At 42.1% G+C, this 17080-nt stretch overlaps 2 protein-coding genes and 3 non-coding genes across 54 annotated transcripts in view; 1 reads left to right on the forward strand and 4 right to left on the reverse strand.

Annotated features, from left to right (window-relative positions):
* Position 1: 1 nt before the first annotated feature.
* On the reverse strand, positions 2-9041 carry GNL3 (G protein nucleolar 3). The gene is made up of 15 exons (XM_003936579.4): positions 8942-9041; positions 8226-8284; positions 7674-7811; positions 7440-7553; positions 6848-6931; positions 5847-5979; positions 4340-4452; positions 3964-4090; positions 3424-3511; positions 2030-2204; positions 1762-1904; positions 1547-1683; positions 984-1141; positions 686-752; positions 2-589 (listed from the first exon to the last, which is right to left on the reverse strand). Exons 1-15 carry the CDS (start codon positions 8952-8954, stop codon positions 507-509), a joined length of 1632 nt encoding a protein of 543 aa, XP_003936628.3. The 5' UTR covers positions 8955-9041; the 3' UTR covers positions 2-506.
* Positions 2264-2340, reverse strand: LOC120367266 (small nucleolar RNA SNORD69). Its single transcript, XR_005581684.1, has one exon. It is a non-coding gene; the product is annotated as a small nucleolar RNA SNORD69 (small nucleolar RNA).
* LOC120367272 (small nucleolar RNA SNORD19B) lies at positions 4215-4298 on the reverse strand. The gene has a single exon (XR_005581688.1). It is a non-coding gene; the product is annotated as a small nucleolar RNA SNORD19B (small nucleolar RNA).
* LOC120367265 (small nucleolar RNA SNORD19) lies at positions 5729-5805 on the reverse strand. The gene has a single exon (XR_005581683.1). It is a non-coding gene; the product is annotated as a small nucleolar RNA SNORD19 (small nucleolar RNA).
* A 174-nt stretch (positions 9042-9215) lies between the features above and the next one.
* Positions 9216-17080, forward strand: part of PBRM1 (polybromo 1) — a 152928-nt gene continuing 145063 nt past the window's right edge. For 7 of the 50 annotated variants that reach the window (XM_039477143.2, XM_074403723.1, XM_074403715.1 and 4 more), the window contains exons 1-3: positions 9258-9298; positions 15096-15248; positions 16439-16536. In XM_039477143.2, coding sequence (XP_039333077.1) covers positions 15111-15248; positions 16439-16536 — 236 coding nt within the window. In that variant the 5' untranslated portion in view covers positions 9258-9298; positions 15096-15110. Of the gene's footprint in view, positions 9299-9449; positions 12874-13125; positions 13252-15095; positions 15249-16438; positions 16537-17080 lie in introns of those variants that run through there. The other 43 variants (XM_074403718.1, XM_074403730.1, XM_074403705.1 and 40 more) reach the window with 20 other exon arrangements.

A 17080-nucleotide genomic window follows, 5' to 3' on the forward strand; every position in this document is an offset into this window, starting at 1 on the left:
GTATCTTTTTTTTTTTTATTTCTGGGTAACTACTTCCACTCACAATAAGAATTGTCTTTTTACAAAATTTAGGGATTCCAATTTAATACATATTCACAAAATTTACACAGCTCATCTATGCCACAACACATTATACACAGGACAGTTTAGCAGTCTCCTTAGAATGTTTTAAAAAAAGCTTCTTATAAAGAGAAATGGTTCTGGGCCAGGCGTGGTGGCTCACACTTGTAATCCCAGCACTTTGGGAGGCTGAGGCAGGTGGATCACCTGAGGTTGGGAGTTTAAAACCAGCCTGACCAACATGGATAAATCCCATCCCTATTAAAAATACAAAATTAGCCTGGCGTGGTGGCACATGCCTGTAATCCCAGCTACTCAGGAGGCTGTGGCAGGAGAATCACTTGAACCTGGGAAGCGGAGGTTACGGTGAGCTGAGATTGTGCCATTGCACTCCAAAGTGAAACTCCATCTCAAAAAAAAAAAAAAAAAAAAAAGACACGGTTCTGTTACACATAATCTGTACTGAAGTCATAAGCATCATCCTCTTCAATCATTTTATCCAAGATAAAATGCCTTGTAGACTGTCCACCTATATTGCAGGAAAATAAAAAGATTTTATTTTCAAAAAGTAAAAGGGATTCTACATTATGCTGCTTTGTTAGAAGAACTCCTCTGCCTGCCTTACCTGCTGTAGACTCTTCAGGCAGTACCTCCCCTGTCTCTTCTGCAGCGAACATGTCTGAGTTCTTTTCCTGTGTGACAAAGAAAAATGGTGCTGGATTAGTAGCCCTTGTTTGCTCATTTAATCTAAATAATTATGTACCTGAAAAAATTAAGTCAATGGAGGTACCTATGACAGGATGTGCAATATTAAGGCTAACAGATCACAAGCCTCAAATATTTCCTACCTTCAGCTCCTTCACATTATGTGTTATAATGCTACAAAACTTAAGTTTTAAACAACTTATGGAGGATAGACTTACATCGACTTCAACAATTTCCTGGTCATGGTCTTTGTCATCCTTCTTCTCCTCTTTCCATTTTGGCAATTCTTCATGTATGTCCTTTTCTTCTATTACTCCATTTGTTAGACCAGAAGACTGGAAAAGGATGCTATTGGCCAAATGAGGGCCCTTGATGGCTGGGAAAGAAACAAAATCCATGTAAACAGTTAAGACCTTTCTTTTTTTCTTTTTTTTTTTTTTTTGAGACGGAGTTTCACTTTGGTTACCCAGGCTGGAGTGCAATGGCGTGATCTCGGCTCACCGCAACCTCCGCCTCCTGGGTTCAGGCAATTCTCCTGCCTCAGCCTCCTGAGTAGCTGGGATTACAGGCACGCGCCACCACGCCCAGCTAATGTTTTGTATTTTTAGTAGAGGCGGGGTTTCACCATGTTGACCAGGATGGTCTCGATCTCTTGACCTAGTGATCCACCCGCCTCGGCCTCCCAAAGTGCTGGGATTATAGGCTTGAGCCACCGCGCCCGGCCAAGACCTTTCTTTATTGGCCTATCAGCTGATGAAGACAGCAGTGACACAATTCTCACCTTTTATGCTCTGTGCATTGTTCTTTTCCAGTTCTTCCAGATTGAAGCCACTTTTCATGTGTACCATAATACTCTCATTAAAATATGGAGGAGGAGTCCAAGATGTAGGAGGATGGCAATAGTAAGCTAATGAGGCACTGATATTAAAAATAAGATGTGTCAAAAGGAGGTTTATTCCAGAAGTCACCAAAATTACAACAGAAGAGAAAGCTTACCCTGTCCACTCAGACCACAGCAGCTTGGCGGCACCTTCAACGTTTGGGATTCCACCTTTTTGATGCATACCTCTTCTCTGAGCAAGCATAGTAAAGAATTCCAGAGAATTTCTGTAGCCTGGGATGGTATATTTCAATACTACCTTAAGAAAAAAAAGTCCATCTGACATCATGCCAGTACTTTAAAAAACTTCAAAGTTTTTCTACTCAAAATGCTTATGATGGAAGAAAATGGCTCCAAGGAGCTCATGAGAAGGGATCCATTTACCTGTCGAGCATCAGCCTGGGAAAGGATGGCACTGGCAGCCTCCATTGGTTTTACTACTATAATACTTGCTGGACTTCGCAGAGCAAGTGCAGAGGAGGAGTTAAGAGGGGATACGATGAAGCTTGGACTATCTATGATAGTGATCTGTTTGTCCAAGGGGACAACCTGCATGCTTCTGAAAGAAGAGAGATGGAATTGATGGGGGCACTGGTTTATTTGGAGGGCAAGAGACAGAACATGAAGCTCAGGGTTGGATTGAACAGACTCAGCACAGTCAGTCAGATCCAGTTTATCATCATTTGCTTCACATTTATTTAAAACTGTAACAGCACACCTGACCATTCTAAAGAGAAACACTGCATGTTATAATAGCTTATATAGTTACATCAACCTAAACACATGCTGTTTCTTTTGTTATAAATATGACACCTTCTGGCCCGGTGCAGTGGCTCACGCCTGTAATCCCAGCACTATGGGAGGCCAAGGTGGGCAGATCACAAGGTCAGGAGTTCAAGACCCACCTGGCTAAGATGGTGAATCCCTGTTTCTACTAAAAATACAAAAATTCGCCGGGCATGGTGGCAGGTGCCTATAATCCAGCTACTTGGAAGGCTGGGGTAGAGGTTACAGTGAACCGAGATAGCACTGCTGCACTCCAGCCTGGGCAACAGAGAGAGGCCCCATCTCAGAAAAAAAAAAAAAAAGAAAAAAAAAAATCTAAAAGTTGGCCAGGCACAGTGGCTTATGCTACCCAACACAAGTGTAATCCCAACACTTTGGGAGGCCTAAGCAGGAGGATCACTAATGGCCAGGAGTTTGAGACTAGCCTGGCCAATATAGTGAAGGTGCAGTGGCAGCCTTCTATCTGGCAAATTTCTATTAATTTCTCAAGGCCAGGTTCAAACATCACTTTCTCTGAGGCAGCTTTCCTCTCTCTCCATCTATTTGCTTCATTTGTCTTTCAGACTAAATCACGGGCAGCCGTCCACTCCAATTTTTCCCCAAGCCTAGCACTGGCTTAAATCTCTTCTTTCACCAAAAGCTTTAAAAAAGAAAAAAAAAACGCCGGGAATAGTGGCTCATGCCTGTAACCCCAGCACTCTGGAAGGCCAAGGCAGGCAGATCACAAGGTCAGGAGTTCGAAACCAGCCTGGCCAATACAGTGAAACCCCATCTACTAAAAATAGAAAAAAATTAGCCAAATGTGGTGGCACGTGCCTGTAATCCCAGCTACTTGGGAGGCAGAGGTTGCAGTGAGCCATCGTGCCACTGCACTCCAGCGTGGGTGACACAGCGAGACTCCAGCTCGAAACACATCACCTTCCTTGAGATAACCAAAATAAAACAGTATGTCATTATAATAAAATATTACAATTATGGATAGCTCAGTTTACCTTGTAAGCCCCATAGATACGCCAACATTACACATCTGTTCTTGTTTTAAGCTATTGATAAGGCTGCTTTTCCCCACATTTGGGAAACCTACAAATAAATGGGAAATCCAGATATAAAAAGCATTATATATTGGCATTTATGAAATTTTCACTGCTTAATTTTCCAATTCCCTAAAGTTTAGGGTGAGATCAGAGTTGGATATCAGCATCTTCAATACTATAACCAATTTTAGTTTCTTCATTTCTTGTATAAGTAATGAAAAGGCAGGAAAATACTATCAATTCAAATAAACCCAGAGCTTTTAGAAACTTAATTTCCTATAGTGATCAGTCCCAACAAAAAACCTGAATCTGGCAGCAGTTGTTTAAGTTTTGTTCTTTAAATTGTGTTTGGTTATGTGTTTTCAGTAAGGTATAGGCAAGAAGCTGGTATGTGAGCGAGCCTTTTACTTAACAACTCCATACACTGCTGCTTTAACAGGGAAAAATTCTTAAGTATCTCAACACTTAGAAAGCAAAAAGTGATGACCTGAAACTCACCAATTACTCCAACCTGAATGGGTTTGCCACAAGTCTCCTGAAAATCTCCAAGAAGTTTCCAAAGGCCCTCTTTCCCAAAGCAGACTTCACTTCTGAATGGAGCAGCAGTCTTCTTTGCCTTCACACGCTAAAATTCAAAATAATTAGTTTAATTATTCCGATAACTTACCTGATAAATTATTTCAACACACCCCAAGCAATCAGGCTCCAGAGCCCAGCTCTTAAAGTAACTACATTGCCTTTCAGATGATCTCTGGCTGAAATCAGAGTTGGATCTTGTAATTTTTCACTTATTTAAATCAAGATTTTGTATACTCATCATTTTTCAACCACTCAGTCTGAAAGAACCGCATTTCTTACTACTAATAAAAGGTACCTTGGTTATCTTCCCTTTATCCTTCAGTTTTGTTGAGGCTCTGAACACTACTGTTGGCAATTCTTTCTTCAAATAATTTAGCCAGCTCTCCAAATTCTCCTTTGGTACCAGATCTGATAGGAAGTAGAAATCAGACATGTGCTCCAATTTGGCTATTTTGTTGAGATGCATTTGCAAAATCTGGGAACTAAAGATTTTACTCTGGTTTACATTTTCCCATCTTTTCAAAAGGATTTAACTAGAAAATCAAAGAGGGTAAGCTCCCCTACCATGCTGCCTGTATCTTTACAGAGCTCAGCATCTACACTTCTCTATTTCAATTCCCCTTTAATTACTTACTCTTTCAGGAGACTTAACATCTGGATTACAACCCTAATAACCCTAGAGCTATGTTTCCAGAATTTACCTTTAGCTAGCAGCCAACTGTTTCTTTTACTCATTTATTATTTTTTGAGATGGAGTCTCGCTCTTTGCCCAGGCTGGAGTGCAGTGGCGCAATCTCAGCTCACTGCAACCTCTGCCTCCTGGGTTCAAGCAATTTTCCTGCCTCAGCCTCCCCAGTAGCTGGGACTACAGGTGCCTGCCACCATGCCCGTATTTCTGTATTTTAGTAGAGATGGGGTTTCGCCATGTTGGTCAGGCTTTTCTCGACCTGGCTGCAAGTGATCCACCCGCTTTGGCCTCCCAAGCAGCCAACTGTCCTTAACCCCAACAATAATTTTAGATCTCATTCTCATTTTCTGCTTTGTAATTCTGTTTTGAGTTTTCCTGTTCCTGCTTCTCAAACTCAGATGCATAATTATGCAGTTCATTTAAATATTTTGTCACATATATTCCAATTTATCTCACTACTGAACTACTCGACATTGTGTAGGTGTGGGGAATTTGGCATACTGTCATCACATCCTAGATGAAATATACTACACAATAAGCTGGGTAGTGAAGCATACACTTATTTTTTTTTTTTTTGAGACAGAGTTTCGCTCTTGTTACCCAGGCTGGATCGCAATGGCGTGATCTCGGCTCACCGCAACCTCCACCTCCTGGGTTCAGGCAATTCTCCTGCCTCAGCCTCCTGAGTAGTTCGGATTACAGGCATGTGCCACCATGCCCAGCTACTTTTTTTTTTTTTGTATTTTTAGTAGAGATGGGGTTTCACCATATTGACCAGGACGGTCTTGATCTCTTGACCTGGTGATCCACCCGCCTCGGCCTCCCAAAGTGCTGGGATTACAGGCTTGAGCCACCGCGCCCGGCCTACACTCTTATTTTAAAAGATGATAAATACTGAATGGCAAAAGAACAGTAGAAACCAGTTGAGTCGGTTGTAAAAATCACTTCCTCCCCACTGTCCAGCACTGTCTCTGGCAAACAAAGTGCACGTACTCTGTCTCTGCTGAGGTCAGAGTTGGATCTTATCAGTCTTCAGCGACAATCAGACTGTTCAGATGTTTTCCTCATACCTCACCAATGTACGTGGAAGACAAAGGGTACGCTCTTTACTCACCTGATTTATTTAATATAAGTACGAGCTTTTTCTGTCCACTCTGGACAATGGCCTCTTCTACCTGAGGACATCTGCAGCCAAGAGGATCTCTGGCATCCAACACCTCTAGGACAACATCTGAGGCTTCAATCACCTATCAAGGAAAAAATGACTAGAACTACATCCCTTGCTCTGGTAATACCTTCAACAAGAGTGTACTGGCATTGTCCATTTGACAACAGTGTGAGCTCAGAGTTGGATCTCATGTCTTCACTTTGGTATGAAGAATGTTGACCCTCATCATTTCTCACACAGGAAAGTAAAACAGAGGCTTGCTCAGCAGCCTCTGATCAAGATGGATTTCAAAAATGAAAATATCTCTAACTATCCAAATCCTCCCATAGTGAATTATGTAGTTTGATAGGCCCTTTTGGCCTTGCCAATAGCTGCTGAGTGGCAGTCAGGTTCTGTCCACAGGGGAGTGAGCTTGGGAAAATGGATGTTGGGAATGGGAGTGCTGGAGAGCAACTACAACAAGGAGACACCACCTTCTTGCCTTCTTTCACTTAGGTTTCAATAGAGTACTTTAGAGACCCTTAACCTGACACCTCTTATTCCAATGTACTTTTCTCAATCTCAATACTATGCCAACATTTTTTTTTAACTCAAAGTACCACTTTTGTAAATCACGCTTACAAGCAGAACCGGTATTGTGCAAATATTTAGAAACTATTTCTGTCAGTTAAACATAGCAGGAAAGGTATTAAACAGGACAAGCTAGAGTGGAGTCATGACATGATTTGTGGGAGGAGGGAGAGATCAGGAAAGGTAACTAATGGGTACTAGGCTTAATAGCTGCGTGATGAAGTAATCTGTACAACAAACCCCCATGACACAAGTTTATCCATATAACAAACCCGCCTGCACACATACCCTTGATCTTAAAAGGTTAAAAAAAAAAAAATGACTTCAGTCTTTTTAACCTCATTAGCACTGTCAGACACTGACCTAGGCTAAGATACCTTTTTAAGTTCTTGACAATACAACTTCTTTGAATTCTGTTTGCCTGACTTGGCTTTGTTCTCAGTTTTGCAAAGCCCCAACTCCTAGAGGATAAAAGGGGGGAAAGGACACAAAATTAGAAGTACAGCAGTTGTAACATGTATCTCCATTTTTCTACAGCTGAGAAGCAGCACTTGCAGTTGTTAAATATATAAAACAAAGTCTGAACTCAGTTGTCTTCCTTCCAAGAAGCTCAGCAACCTGTGGATGCGCTTTTATTTCATGAGAACTCATCTCTTGGCCAAGCACAACAGCCCATCCCTGTAATATCAGAAACTTTGGGAGGCAGAAATGTGTGGATAACCTGAGCTCAAGAGTTTGATACCAGACTGGGCAATACGGTGAAAGCCTGTGTCTACTAAAAAAAATTAGCCAGGTGCGACTGTGTGCTCCTGTAGTCTCAGCTACTCGGAAACTGAGGTGGTAAGACTGCTTGAGCCTGGGTGGTCAAGGTTGCAGTGAGCTGTCATTGTGCGACTACAGTCAGGCCCAAGCAACAAAAACAAAATCAAAACCCCTCATCTCTCATTCCTAAAGACCTAATCAGTATACCTTTTCCAAAGGTTCCACATTTGATGGCTTAACATCAGGATTTGTTTCAAGTTTTCTTTTCTTTTCTAGTTCCTTCTGCCTGTCAAGTTTCTGCTGCTGTTGTAGTTCTTCAAGCTGTGTTGGAGTCATAAGAGACATAGGTGAATCAGTGACTAGTGTTGTTACCTTACTCTGAAAAACATCACACATAACACACTACCCCACTCATTTAAAGTTCTGACTAACATAACTTACCCGCTGTTTCCTTAGCTCAGCTTCCCTAAGAAGAGCCTCCTTAAAGGGAGCACTGTTTGGAACTCCTGGGTCTTTCCTAGGCTTCTTGTGACCCCGCTTTTTAGCCTCCTTCCTTAATTTTCGATGATGTTCTCGAACCTATTATAATAAAGAGATTTTGTCTGCTTACAAAAATATCTTTATACTTAAGCAGAATTCAAGTGAGAAACCAATCTAGCTGGAATTTAGTTAAGCCTATAAAACAGCCTAGGAAAATGGGGCTTTAATTGGAATCTTACAGAGTAATGCATACGGAAGTATAAAACAGCAAGAAAATGTCATTAGAAGGCTCTCTATGCAGAAATTAACATGTTGAACAAGTTTACAGACTCATCACCAAATCACTGCACTTTGTCACAGCTACACTTTTGATGCTTAAGAGCTACCATGATCAGTCTATCCAATGCCATTTCCTGAAACCAAATCATGTTAACGCAGACTTTCCCTTTGCAAATGAATAGGGCAAAATCAGTTCAGCAATGTGTTTGGTATAGCTCTCCCAACTACACTTACCTTTTTTTGGATTTTATACCGCTTATGGCAGGTCATGCGTTTACTTGCTTTCTTCAACTCTACGAAAAAAAAAAATCACATTACAAATGTGTTAATGCAAATGATTAGTTCTGGGTGAACGCACTACGGAGTTATATCCTTTTTAAATGTTATTGGCTGCAAAAGCTAACGTTAAGACTAATGCGAAATGCCTAATACAGACATACATGCCCACTCTCAAATCCCAGAGAATCTGATTCAGTCGATCCAGAATGGAGTCCTAGTTCTCTGCACCTAGTCTTACAATATTAGAATGGAATCATACACAGCAGCGTATAAGACCCAATATGACAGCCACCTCGTGTCAAACAGCACGAATCCAAGAAAGGAACTGTGAGTCTGGGAGGCGATTCTCAGCTCTCACCTGGGCCAGTATGCACGTGACCAGGGAAGGGAAAACACTGGGCCTGAAACCTAGCTTAGACGCTGCTTCCTTCTGAAAATCTAGCCTAGTCTTGCCCACCCTCCGCCAGGCTTCCTTCGGCAGAATGAGCCCGCGCGATTAACAGGATCGGCGTAGAGCCTTCCAACTCGGTTCTACGAGAAAACGGGGCCAAGGCCTACGCGCAGGCTCCCACCTCCATGCCCGCAGAAACCAAGCCGTAGAAGAATGTCGTGGTGGCTGCAGCAACTACCAGACATGGGTCCCTCCAAGCCCGCCTTCCGATCCCACTTACTAGGCCGCTTCATGTTGGTTGTAGAAAGTAACACAAGGAAGACGACTTGCCTCCGCTGGCGCCACGTGTGAACTGAGGCCAACGACGAGCGTCACGTACACACGTTACAGCCGTAAAGTGCGTCACCGCCTCTCTGGGTGCGCGCGCACGCAGTGTCGCGCGGAGCAGGAATCGCTTGGCGGCGGCGGGGCTGGTTTTGCAGCGACACCGGGAGGGGTAAGGGAGGTGAGGGCGGCGGGTGCCGGAGCGACGGCAGCGGCCGTGGCCGGAGGAGCTATAGCAGCAGCCGTGGCGGCCACGGGGCGGGGCGCGGCGGTCAGTGACCGCGGCCGGGGCTGCAGGCGGCGGAGCGGCTGGGTAAGACCGGGCCCAGGGCGGGTGGGGCCGCTCCCCCTCGACCAGCTGCTGGGCCTTTGTGTGGGCCCGGGCGGGCGGGAGCCGCGGCGGAGGCCCCGCCCCGGCCGTGGGGAGACGCGCCGGTCGGGCGGGGCGCGCGGGGTTGGGCGGGGCGCGGCGGCGGGCCTCGGGACAGGCCCGGTAACCCTGTCGCACCTGCCGGCAGGGACAAAGGCGTACTACGGCCCGGAAACTCCCCGCGCCACTCTTTCCCGCTCGTCGTGGGGCAGCTTCAAAGCTGTCAACGTTTCCCACAGCCCCCAATACCAGTGACAGGTCGGGAAAGTCCTTCATTTCCTCGGTTACTCAGGGCCTCCTTTTTTGTTATTGTTGTTTCTTGACGGTTCGACACAAATTCTTAGTGATTTCTTTCTTTATTTTTTTCCGAGTATTTTGATCAATGGGACTTGTATTTATAGTAGAGGCCAGATATTTCAGCTTCTCATCTCAACAACGCAAAGAATCCGGGATTTTGGGAACTGTGTATTTCTTGGTTTGGGGAAGCACAGTTTTGTTATAATAAGGGAGAAGTTTTAATTTAAAGGGGCAGAAAGTTGCATGCGAAAATATAGAAAAAATTCTGAAAAATAAGTACACGGTATGGTGGATATAGAAATTCTTACAATTATAGAAGCGTGTGTTGGAGTAAAACATTTTAACTCATTTTCCCACACACTAGGACTATCGACAAATAATTTCAGGTATTTTTTTTTCTCCCATTTGGCTATGTACTTTTCCTCAAAAAGTGCAGATGGACTCGTGCACGTGAAAGAGTAGCGTAATTTTTGCTTTATTACTTACAGGTTGCCCATATTTAATTTTGAGCTCCAAAATGGAAGATTGGAAAAATATGTTTTGAAGAGGTGTTTCAGATTAAAACAATAAAGAGTTTGTGTGTGGATGAATGGAAGGGGCTTGACCGCTTTCTTTGGCTTTGGGAATGTACAAAACACCTCAAATGTTAATATCCTACCAAAATTCCCAAGATAAGTAAATTGTGATATAGCTGTATAATAGATTAGTATCAAGCTATCAAACGTGATTAGGAAGAATGTTGACTTGGGAGAATCTTCATTAAGTTAAAACACAGGCTGTAGAATAATACACTTGGTTTGTTAACATTTTGGTAAAATAATAACAGGTAACTAAGGCATAGATAAATACCAAAAATTGTGAATGACAACGCTAAGGATGGTTTTTTTCTCTGAAGCAGGTTTATAGGTGTGTTTTTTTTTTCCTTTGAGTCCTGTTTTCCAAGATTTTGTTTTAAGCATGTATTGTAGTGCTAAATATCACTAGAAATATATGAAAGGGCTAAAAGTTCATAAACTGTCAAAATACAGCATTTGTCTCTACTGTCAGTATTCTCCCAGTTGCATATTACTAAGTATTCTTAACTGTCCACTATCAATTACAGTATTGATTGTCAGATTTTTGAACTTGTAACTATAATCAAGGCTGTTTTAAAACTTGGAATTGAACTCTGGAATCTGTCTTTCCTCTTCATGGAAAAACAAATAAAATTGCTGAAGGGATACTTAACAGTGCTTTATTTTTTTATTTTTTTATTTTTTTTTTTAATTTTTTTTTTTTTAGGCAGGGTCTCACTTTGTTATTCAGGCTAGAATGCAAGTAAAGTGATCATGGCTCAAGCCTTAATATACTCCTAGGCTCAAGCAGCCCTCCCACCATGGCATCCCAAGTAGCTAGGATTACAGATGTGCGGTACCACACCAAGCTAATTTTTATTTTTGTAGAGACAAGGTCAGTCTATATTGTCCAATCTGGTCTTGAACTCTGCCTTAAGTGATCCTCCTGCTTCAGCCTTCCCAAGTGCTGGGATTACAGATATGAACCCCTGTGCCTGACTCAGGCCTTTTAAACTATACAAATAAACTTCTTTTTTCAAAAGTCCCACCTAAGGGCAGGTTTTTTTTGTTTTTTGTTTTTTGTTTTTTTTTGAGACAGAGTTTCACTCTGTCCCTCAGGTTGGAGTGCAGTGGTGTGATCCTTGCTCACTGCAACCTCTGCTTCCTGGGTTCAAACAATTCTTGCACCTCAGGCTCTCAAGTATTTGGGATTATGGGCATGCACCACCTCGCCTGGCTAATTTTTTGTATTTTTAGTAGAGATGGGGTCTCACGGTGTTGGTCAGGCTGGTATCGCACTCCTGACCTCAGGTAATCTGCCAGCCTCGGCCTAAATTGCTGGGATTACAGGCATGAGCCACTGTGCCTGGTTCTGAGCGTACTTTTAACACATTTATTAAAAGATAAATTGAGCACCTAACCTATACTAAATACTATTCTATAAGACAGGGCTATAAAAATGAGTAGGATACTGTTCCTGTGCCTGGGGAACATGCAGAAGTGATTTCATGGACATCACTTCACTGTTCCAACAATCTGACAGATATAGGAACACTTTATGTTCTTTTTGTTTGAATCAGGCTCTCGCTCTGTCACCCAGACTGGACTGTGGTGGTGTGATCTCGGCTCACTGCAACCTCCGCCTCCTGGGTTCAAGCGATTCTTGTGCCTCAGCGTCCTGAGTAGCTAGGTTTACAGGCATGTACCACCTCACCCAGCTAATTTTTTTTTTTTTTTTTGTAGAGACAGGGTTTCACCATGTTGGCCAAGCTGGTCTTGAACCCCTGACCTCAGGTAATCCATCTGTCTCAGCCTCCCAGCACTTATTTTTTGGTTTTTCTTTTTTCTTTTTTTTCTTTTTTTCAGTAGAGATAGGGTTTTACCACATTGGCTAGACTGGTCTCAGACTCTTGGCCTCAAAGTGATACACTGGCCTTGACCTCCCAGAGTGCTGGGATTACAGGCATGAGCCACCGTGCCTGGCATTAAGTTCTCATTTTAAAGATGAAGAAACAGATCTGAGAGGCTGTCACTCAGGCAACATCAAGCTGATAATCAGAGGTGGAAGACTTGGGACTCCTATTCTGGTCATATGTGCAAAGGTCCCGTGGTTGCTCCTACTTCATAACATTGCCTGTCTTGCCATACTTCCAAAATACATTTTAAAACGTTCCTTGGTTAAAAAAGTACTTAAAAATTATCCTTAAGTTGAATCTTTTTCTTGTCTACCAGAGTAAATTAATGATTGAAGGATTTTGGGATATCGTATCATCTAAACTACATACATATGGTGGTAATTTATGTTTTTTTGTCATTTGATTTTCAGTGAATTGTTTATAAAAGTAATTTTGAACTCCTGACAAAATGGTTGGCTTTTTTTTTTTTTTTAACCTTGTCAAATTTTTATATGGTATCTCCAATGCAGCTAGGACTTTGGAAATAAATGTTCTTTCTCTGAATTTTTTTGTGGGGGTGGGTGTTTTCTAGACCTTTTGCTCACATGAGCCGTTCTTGGTTTGTTCCAGCTTGCCAACAGTTGGTGTCACATGTGAGCCTCCCACATGTATTCACTCTCCATTCCAGCTCTGTGATTGAACTCTGCTCTTATTGACTAGGGGGCAGTTGGGCAGGCATGCTTCATTCCTGGAATTGACAGTCATTCCTAATGTGAGTAAAGGGGAACCTCCATGAGACATCTTTAAACATATGAAAGCATTTGGTTTTAAAATGGAAGAACTGTCAGGTACTGTTAATGCCTGAGCCTTTGCAAGTTACAAGAGAGCTGATATGCCTGTTTTCTCCATTCTCTGTATCTTCCTTTAGCAGTTCTATTTGAATGTTTTCTGTCTATTCGTACTCGTTTTTACTCCTTCTGACCCTTTTCTATTTCCCCCTTCTCTGCCTTCTTCTCTTTTTCAGTTTTGAATATACTAACACTGAATCAGTACTTCTAAAGCCCTTCCTTCTCCCACTGGCTTCACTTGGCCTTCAGACATAATGAGGAGACTGGCTTTTCGAGGCGCTGGTTGTGCTCTGGTAAAGCTGGTAAATTACTGATTATCTACACCCTTTCCCTTATCTGTCCTTCCTTGCCTTTTTCCTTCCACCTTTCTTAAATTTTTGTTACCCCTTCCATAAAGGTTCCCTCAAATTCACTTGTGTCTTTGTCATAGCCTGTTTAAAAGGGATTGGTCCTTAATTTCTTTATCTTAACAAACTGAGCCCAGTTTATCAGCCTTTTATATAAAAAGAACAAAAATCAGCAAAACTTGGCTAAGTTTTGGCTAAGCATTTTGATGGTTTTAACCACTTTTAGCCACTTCAAACTAATAATACCATATAACAAACTGAAGCCTAGAGTAAGGAACATCATCATGGTAGATTTTGTTTCAAACACTATGTGGTCTTTAGTTTGGAGAAAGAGATGAGACTTTTCTTTTTTCTTAATTGCTCACCAGGATTTTCAAATGTGTTTGTTTTGCTCCTTCTTTCTGTTTTCTGGAAATCCCCAACTTTTCTCTCCATACCACTGGCAGCTAGTGCTCTCCTGTTCTAATCATTCTAATCTCCTGGTATCATAGTGTCCTGAAATTCAGTGTTTCCTTGTGCCTTACAATTATGAGGTAATCTAGTTGCATGAGGTACCTCATAATTTTAAGGCACATGGAAAATCAGATGCTGCACTGACTCCAGAAGTGATATACCTTGGAGCCTCTGAACCCCAGATCTGCCCAACTATCTCAGGGACTGAAGGATCAATACCTTCAGTGTCAGTGAGTGAAACTGGGATCTTTTAGCTTTAGAAAAAGGCCTTTGAAATCACAATATACTGTTTGATAATATTGTTAAGATTGTGTTACAATATAAGCATTGCAGGACTTTCATGAATATATACTGTCCATCTGTAGCAGACAATTTCAGTGGTTGCATTTCTTGTGTTACAGTTAAATGCATGTGTTCGTAAAGTGGTCTTAAGATTAGTTTCTTAGCCAGCCTCAAACGAGAGCAGATATTTATTTGTGACCTAAAAGCTCATGTATGAGGTGCTCTTGAGAGGATCTACTAAAATTTAAAGCTATGATTTCAAAATTTACGGGCAATAGAGTACGTCATATCACTGAAAAGGAGATTAGGTTGGATTAACAGAAGAGTTTCAAAGGACAGTTTTTCTGTACTTCTGTCTACATATAACAAGTCACGTTAAGTGTTTTCCAGGGATATGTTTTGTGGATCCTGCCTTAATGAATGGAGGACATTCATTTTCAGGATATTATTTTTCGAGTACATCTAAAATACTAGAAGGTTAATTGTCCACTGTCCCCTCACCTTTTTGCATTACTCATTTGTCCTAGGCTCTGCTTCCTACTCTTTTCCATGTGGTGGCCCACCTAGCAAATGATCATAATTGTAAGGCACATGGCAAAGCAGATGGGTGCTGGCTCCAGAGGTGGATATATTGGGGCCTCTGTACCTCAGGCCTGCCTGACCATCTAGGGGCTAAAGGATTAATGCCTTCAGCACACTAATGTACTATTACGTGTAGGTTGGGAAACTCCAGTCTAGGGCAAATTTGGAACCAGAAGTTGTTGAGTCACTCAGATTGGTGATACACAAATGAATATACTTTTGTTGAATCTGTCCCATCAAAATGGAAGGTATAGCACTCTGGTAAGTGAAACACTGCAACAAGGAAGTCCAGGACTTAAAAAAAAAAAAAAAAAAAAAAAAAAAAAAAAAAAAAAAAAAAAAAAACAACTTATAGCTAGTTAAACTATAACATGTTAAAATGTCCTCCTAAATGAGCCAGGATTTTGATGGCAGGTGACCAGCTGAGGGCTTGGTGACAGAGTCTATTTAAATGTAAGAACATGGCTAATTATTTCTTTTAGAAGAAGTTGGATTCCATGGGTTCCAAGAGAAGAAGAGCTACCTCCCCTTCCAGCAGTGTCAGCGGGGACTTTGATGATGGGCACCATTCTGTGTCCACACCAGGCCCAAGCAGGAAAAGAAGGAGACTTTCCAATCTTCCAACTGTAGATCCTGTGAGTAACTTGGTTCACCTGGTTTCTGCCTGCTTTTCCCACGATTACCCTATCTTCCCTTTAATGGTAAAATGGTTACAGTGCAAGGCATCTCCACTTTTTTTTAAGATTCTCTGGATTGATAGTCTTATGAACGGTATGTATTCAGCTAAGTCTTAGAGTAATAGTATAGTCTTATGAATAATTTCAGTGTGTTACATCATATATTCATTTAGCAAATAACTATGTGCCTATCATGTGGAAGTACTGTTCTCATGATTGGGATTTAGCCGTGTGGGAAACAAGCCCATTTTTCACATGGAACTTAGATTCTAGTGGGGGAAGTAGAGTGTAAACAAGTAAACAAATAAAGAATAATGTACCCTCAGCTAGTAATAAGTGCTAAGAAGAAAATTTTGGGTGATTTGGGCTGCTGTGGTGTGAATCCCCTGGAAGAGAGTTCCAGACAGAGGACCAGTGCTGAGGGCCTGGGTCAGGGATGGGTTTAGTGTGTCATGGTTACAGAGTAGTAGATGGTCAGGAAGGAGAAGGAAATTGGCAAGCTCCACCCATTCAGAGTATGTAGGGCTCACACAAGCAGTATTAGGAGTTTAGAGTTTTATTCTGTATGTACTGAGAAACCCTTCTGTTGGATGGCTTTAAGCAAGAGAGTAATGAACTGATTTAGTTTAAAAGACAAAATCACCAGGAGCATAAATGTGATGGAAGATACCAAAAAGTTAGTCAACTTGATCGTTTGGAAGGAGACATACTTGCCAGGCATGGTGGCTCATGGCTGTAATCCCAGCACGTTGGGAGGCAGAGGTGGGTAGATCACGGGGTCAGGAGTTCCAGACCAGCCTGACCAACATAGTGAAACCCCATCTCCTAAAAACACAAAAATTAGCTGAGTGTGGTGGCGCGTGCTTGTAATCCCAGCCACTCGGAAGGCTGAGGCAAGAGAATCACTTGAACTTGGGAGGCTTGGGTTGCAGTGAGCCGAGATTGTGCCACTGCACTCTAGCCTGGGTGACCGAGCGAGACTCCATCTCAAAAAAAAAAAAGGAGACATACTGTCAGCATATTTTAGCCTGTTTGGTAATATTGAGAGTCATCATTTTTCTTATCTACTTGCCTAGAAAATAATTTTTATTCCTACACTGGCTTTCTGTTCACTTTTTTGATGATTTTTCTCCTTTGCTAATGTGTAGATTGCCGTGTGCCATGAACTTTATAACACCATCCGAGACTATAAGGATGAACAGGGCAGACTTCTCTGTGAGCTCTTCATTAGGGCACCAAAGCGAAGGTGAGTTGGAAGCCCATAAGTAGAGTGCGGGGCATTTGGTCCAGAGTCCATGTTTAAAGTGTTTGGAAATTGATTTTTTTTTTTTATTGGGAGGAATGGCTTAAATGATACTGGGGTCCAATTTTTGTCTTTAGTAATCAAGCTGTAGTGAAGCTTTTTTTTTTTTTTAACTAAAAATCTGTTTGGGCCAGGCACAGTAACATTCACCTGTAATCCCAGCTACTTGATTTTTTGAGCCAGGCACAGGAGCATGCACATGTAATCTCAGCTACTTGGGAGACTGAGGCAAGAGAATTGCTTGAGCCAAGGTGTTTGAGACCAGCTTGGGCAACCTAATGAGACCCTGTCTCTTAAAAATAAAAACAAGGCTAGGCGTGGTGGCTCACACCTGTAATCCCAGCACTTTGGGAGGCTGAGGTGGGTGGATCACAGAGTCGGGAGTTCAAGACCACCCTGGCCAAAATGGTGAAACCTTGTTTCTTCTTTAAAAAAAAAAAAAAAAAATTAGCTGGTTGTGGTAGCATGTGCCTGTAATCCCAGCTAC

Source organism: Saimiri boliviensis, chromosome 8, assembly GCF_048565385.1.
Source record: "Saimiri boliviensis isolate mSaiBol1 chromosome 8, mSaiBol1.pri, whole genome shotgun sequence".
Classification (NCBI taxonomy): domain Eukaryota; kingdom Metazoa; phylum Chordata; class Mammalia; order Primates; family Cebidae; genus Saimiri; species Saimiri boliviensis.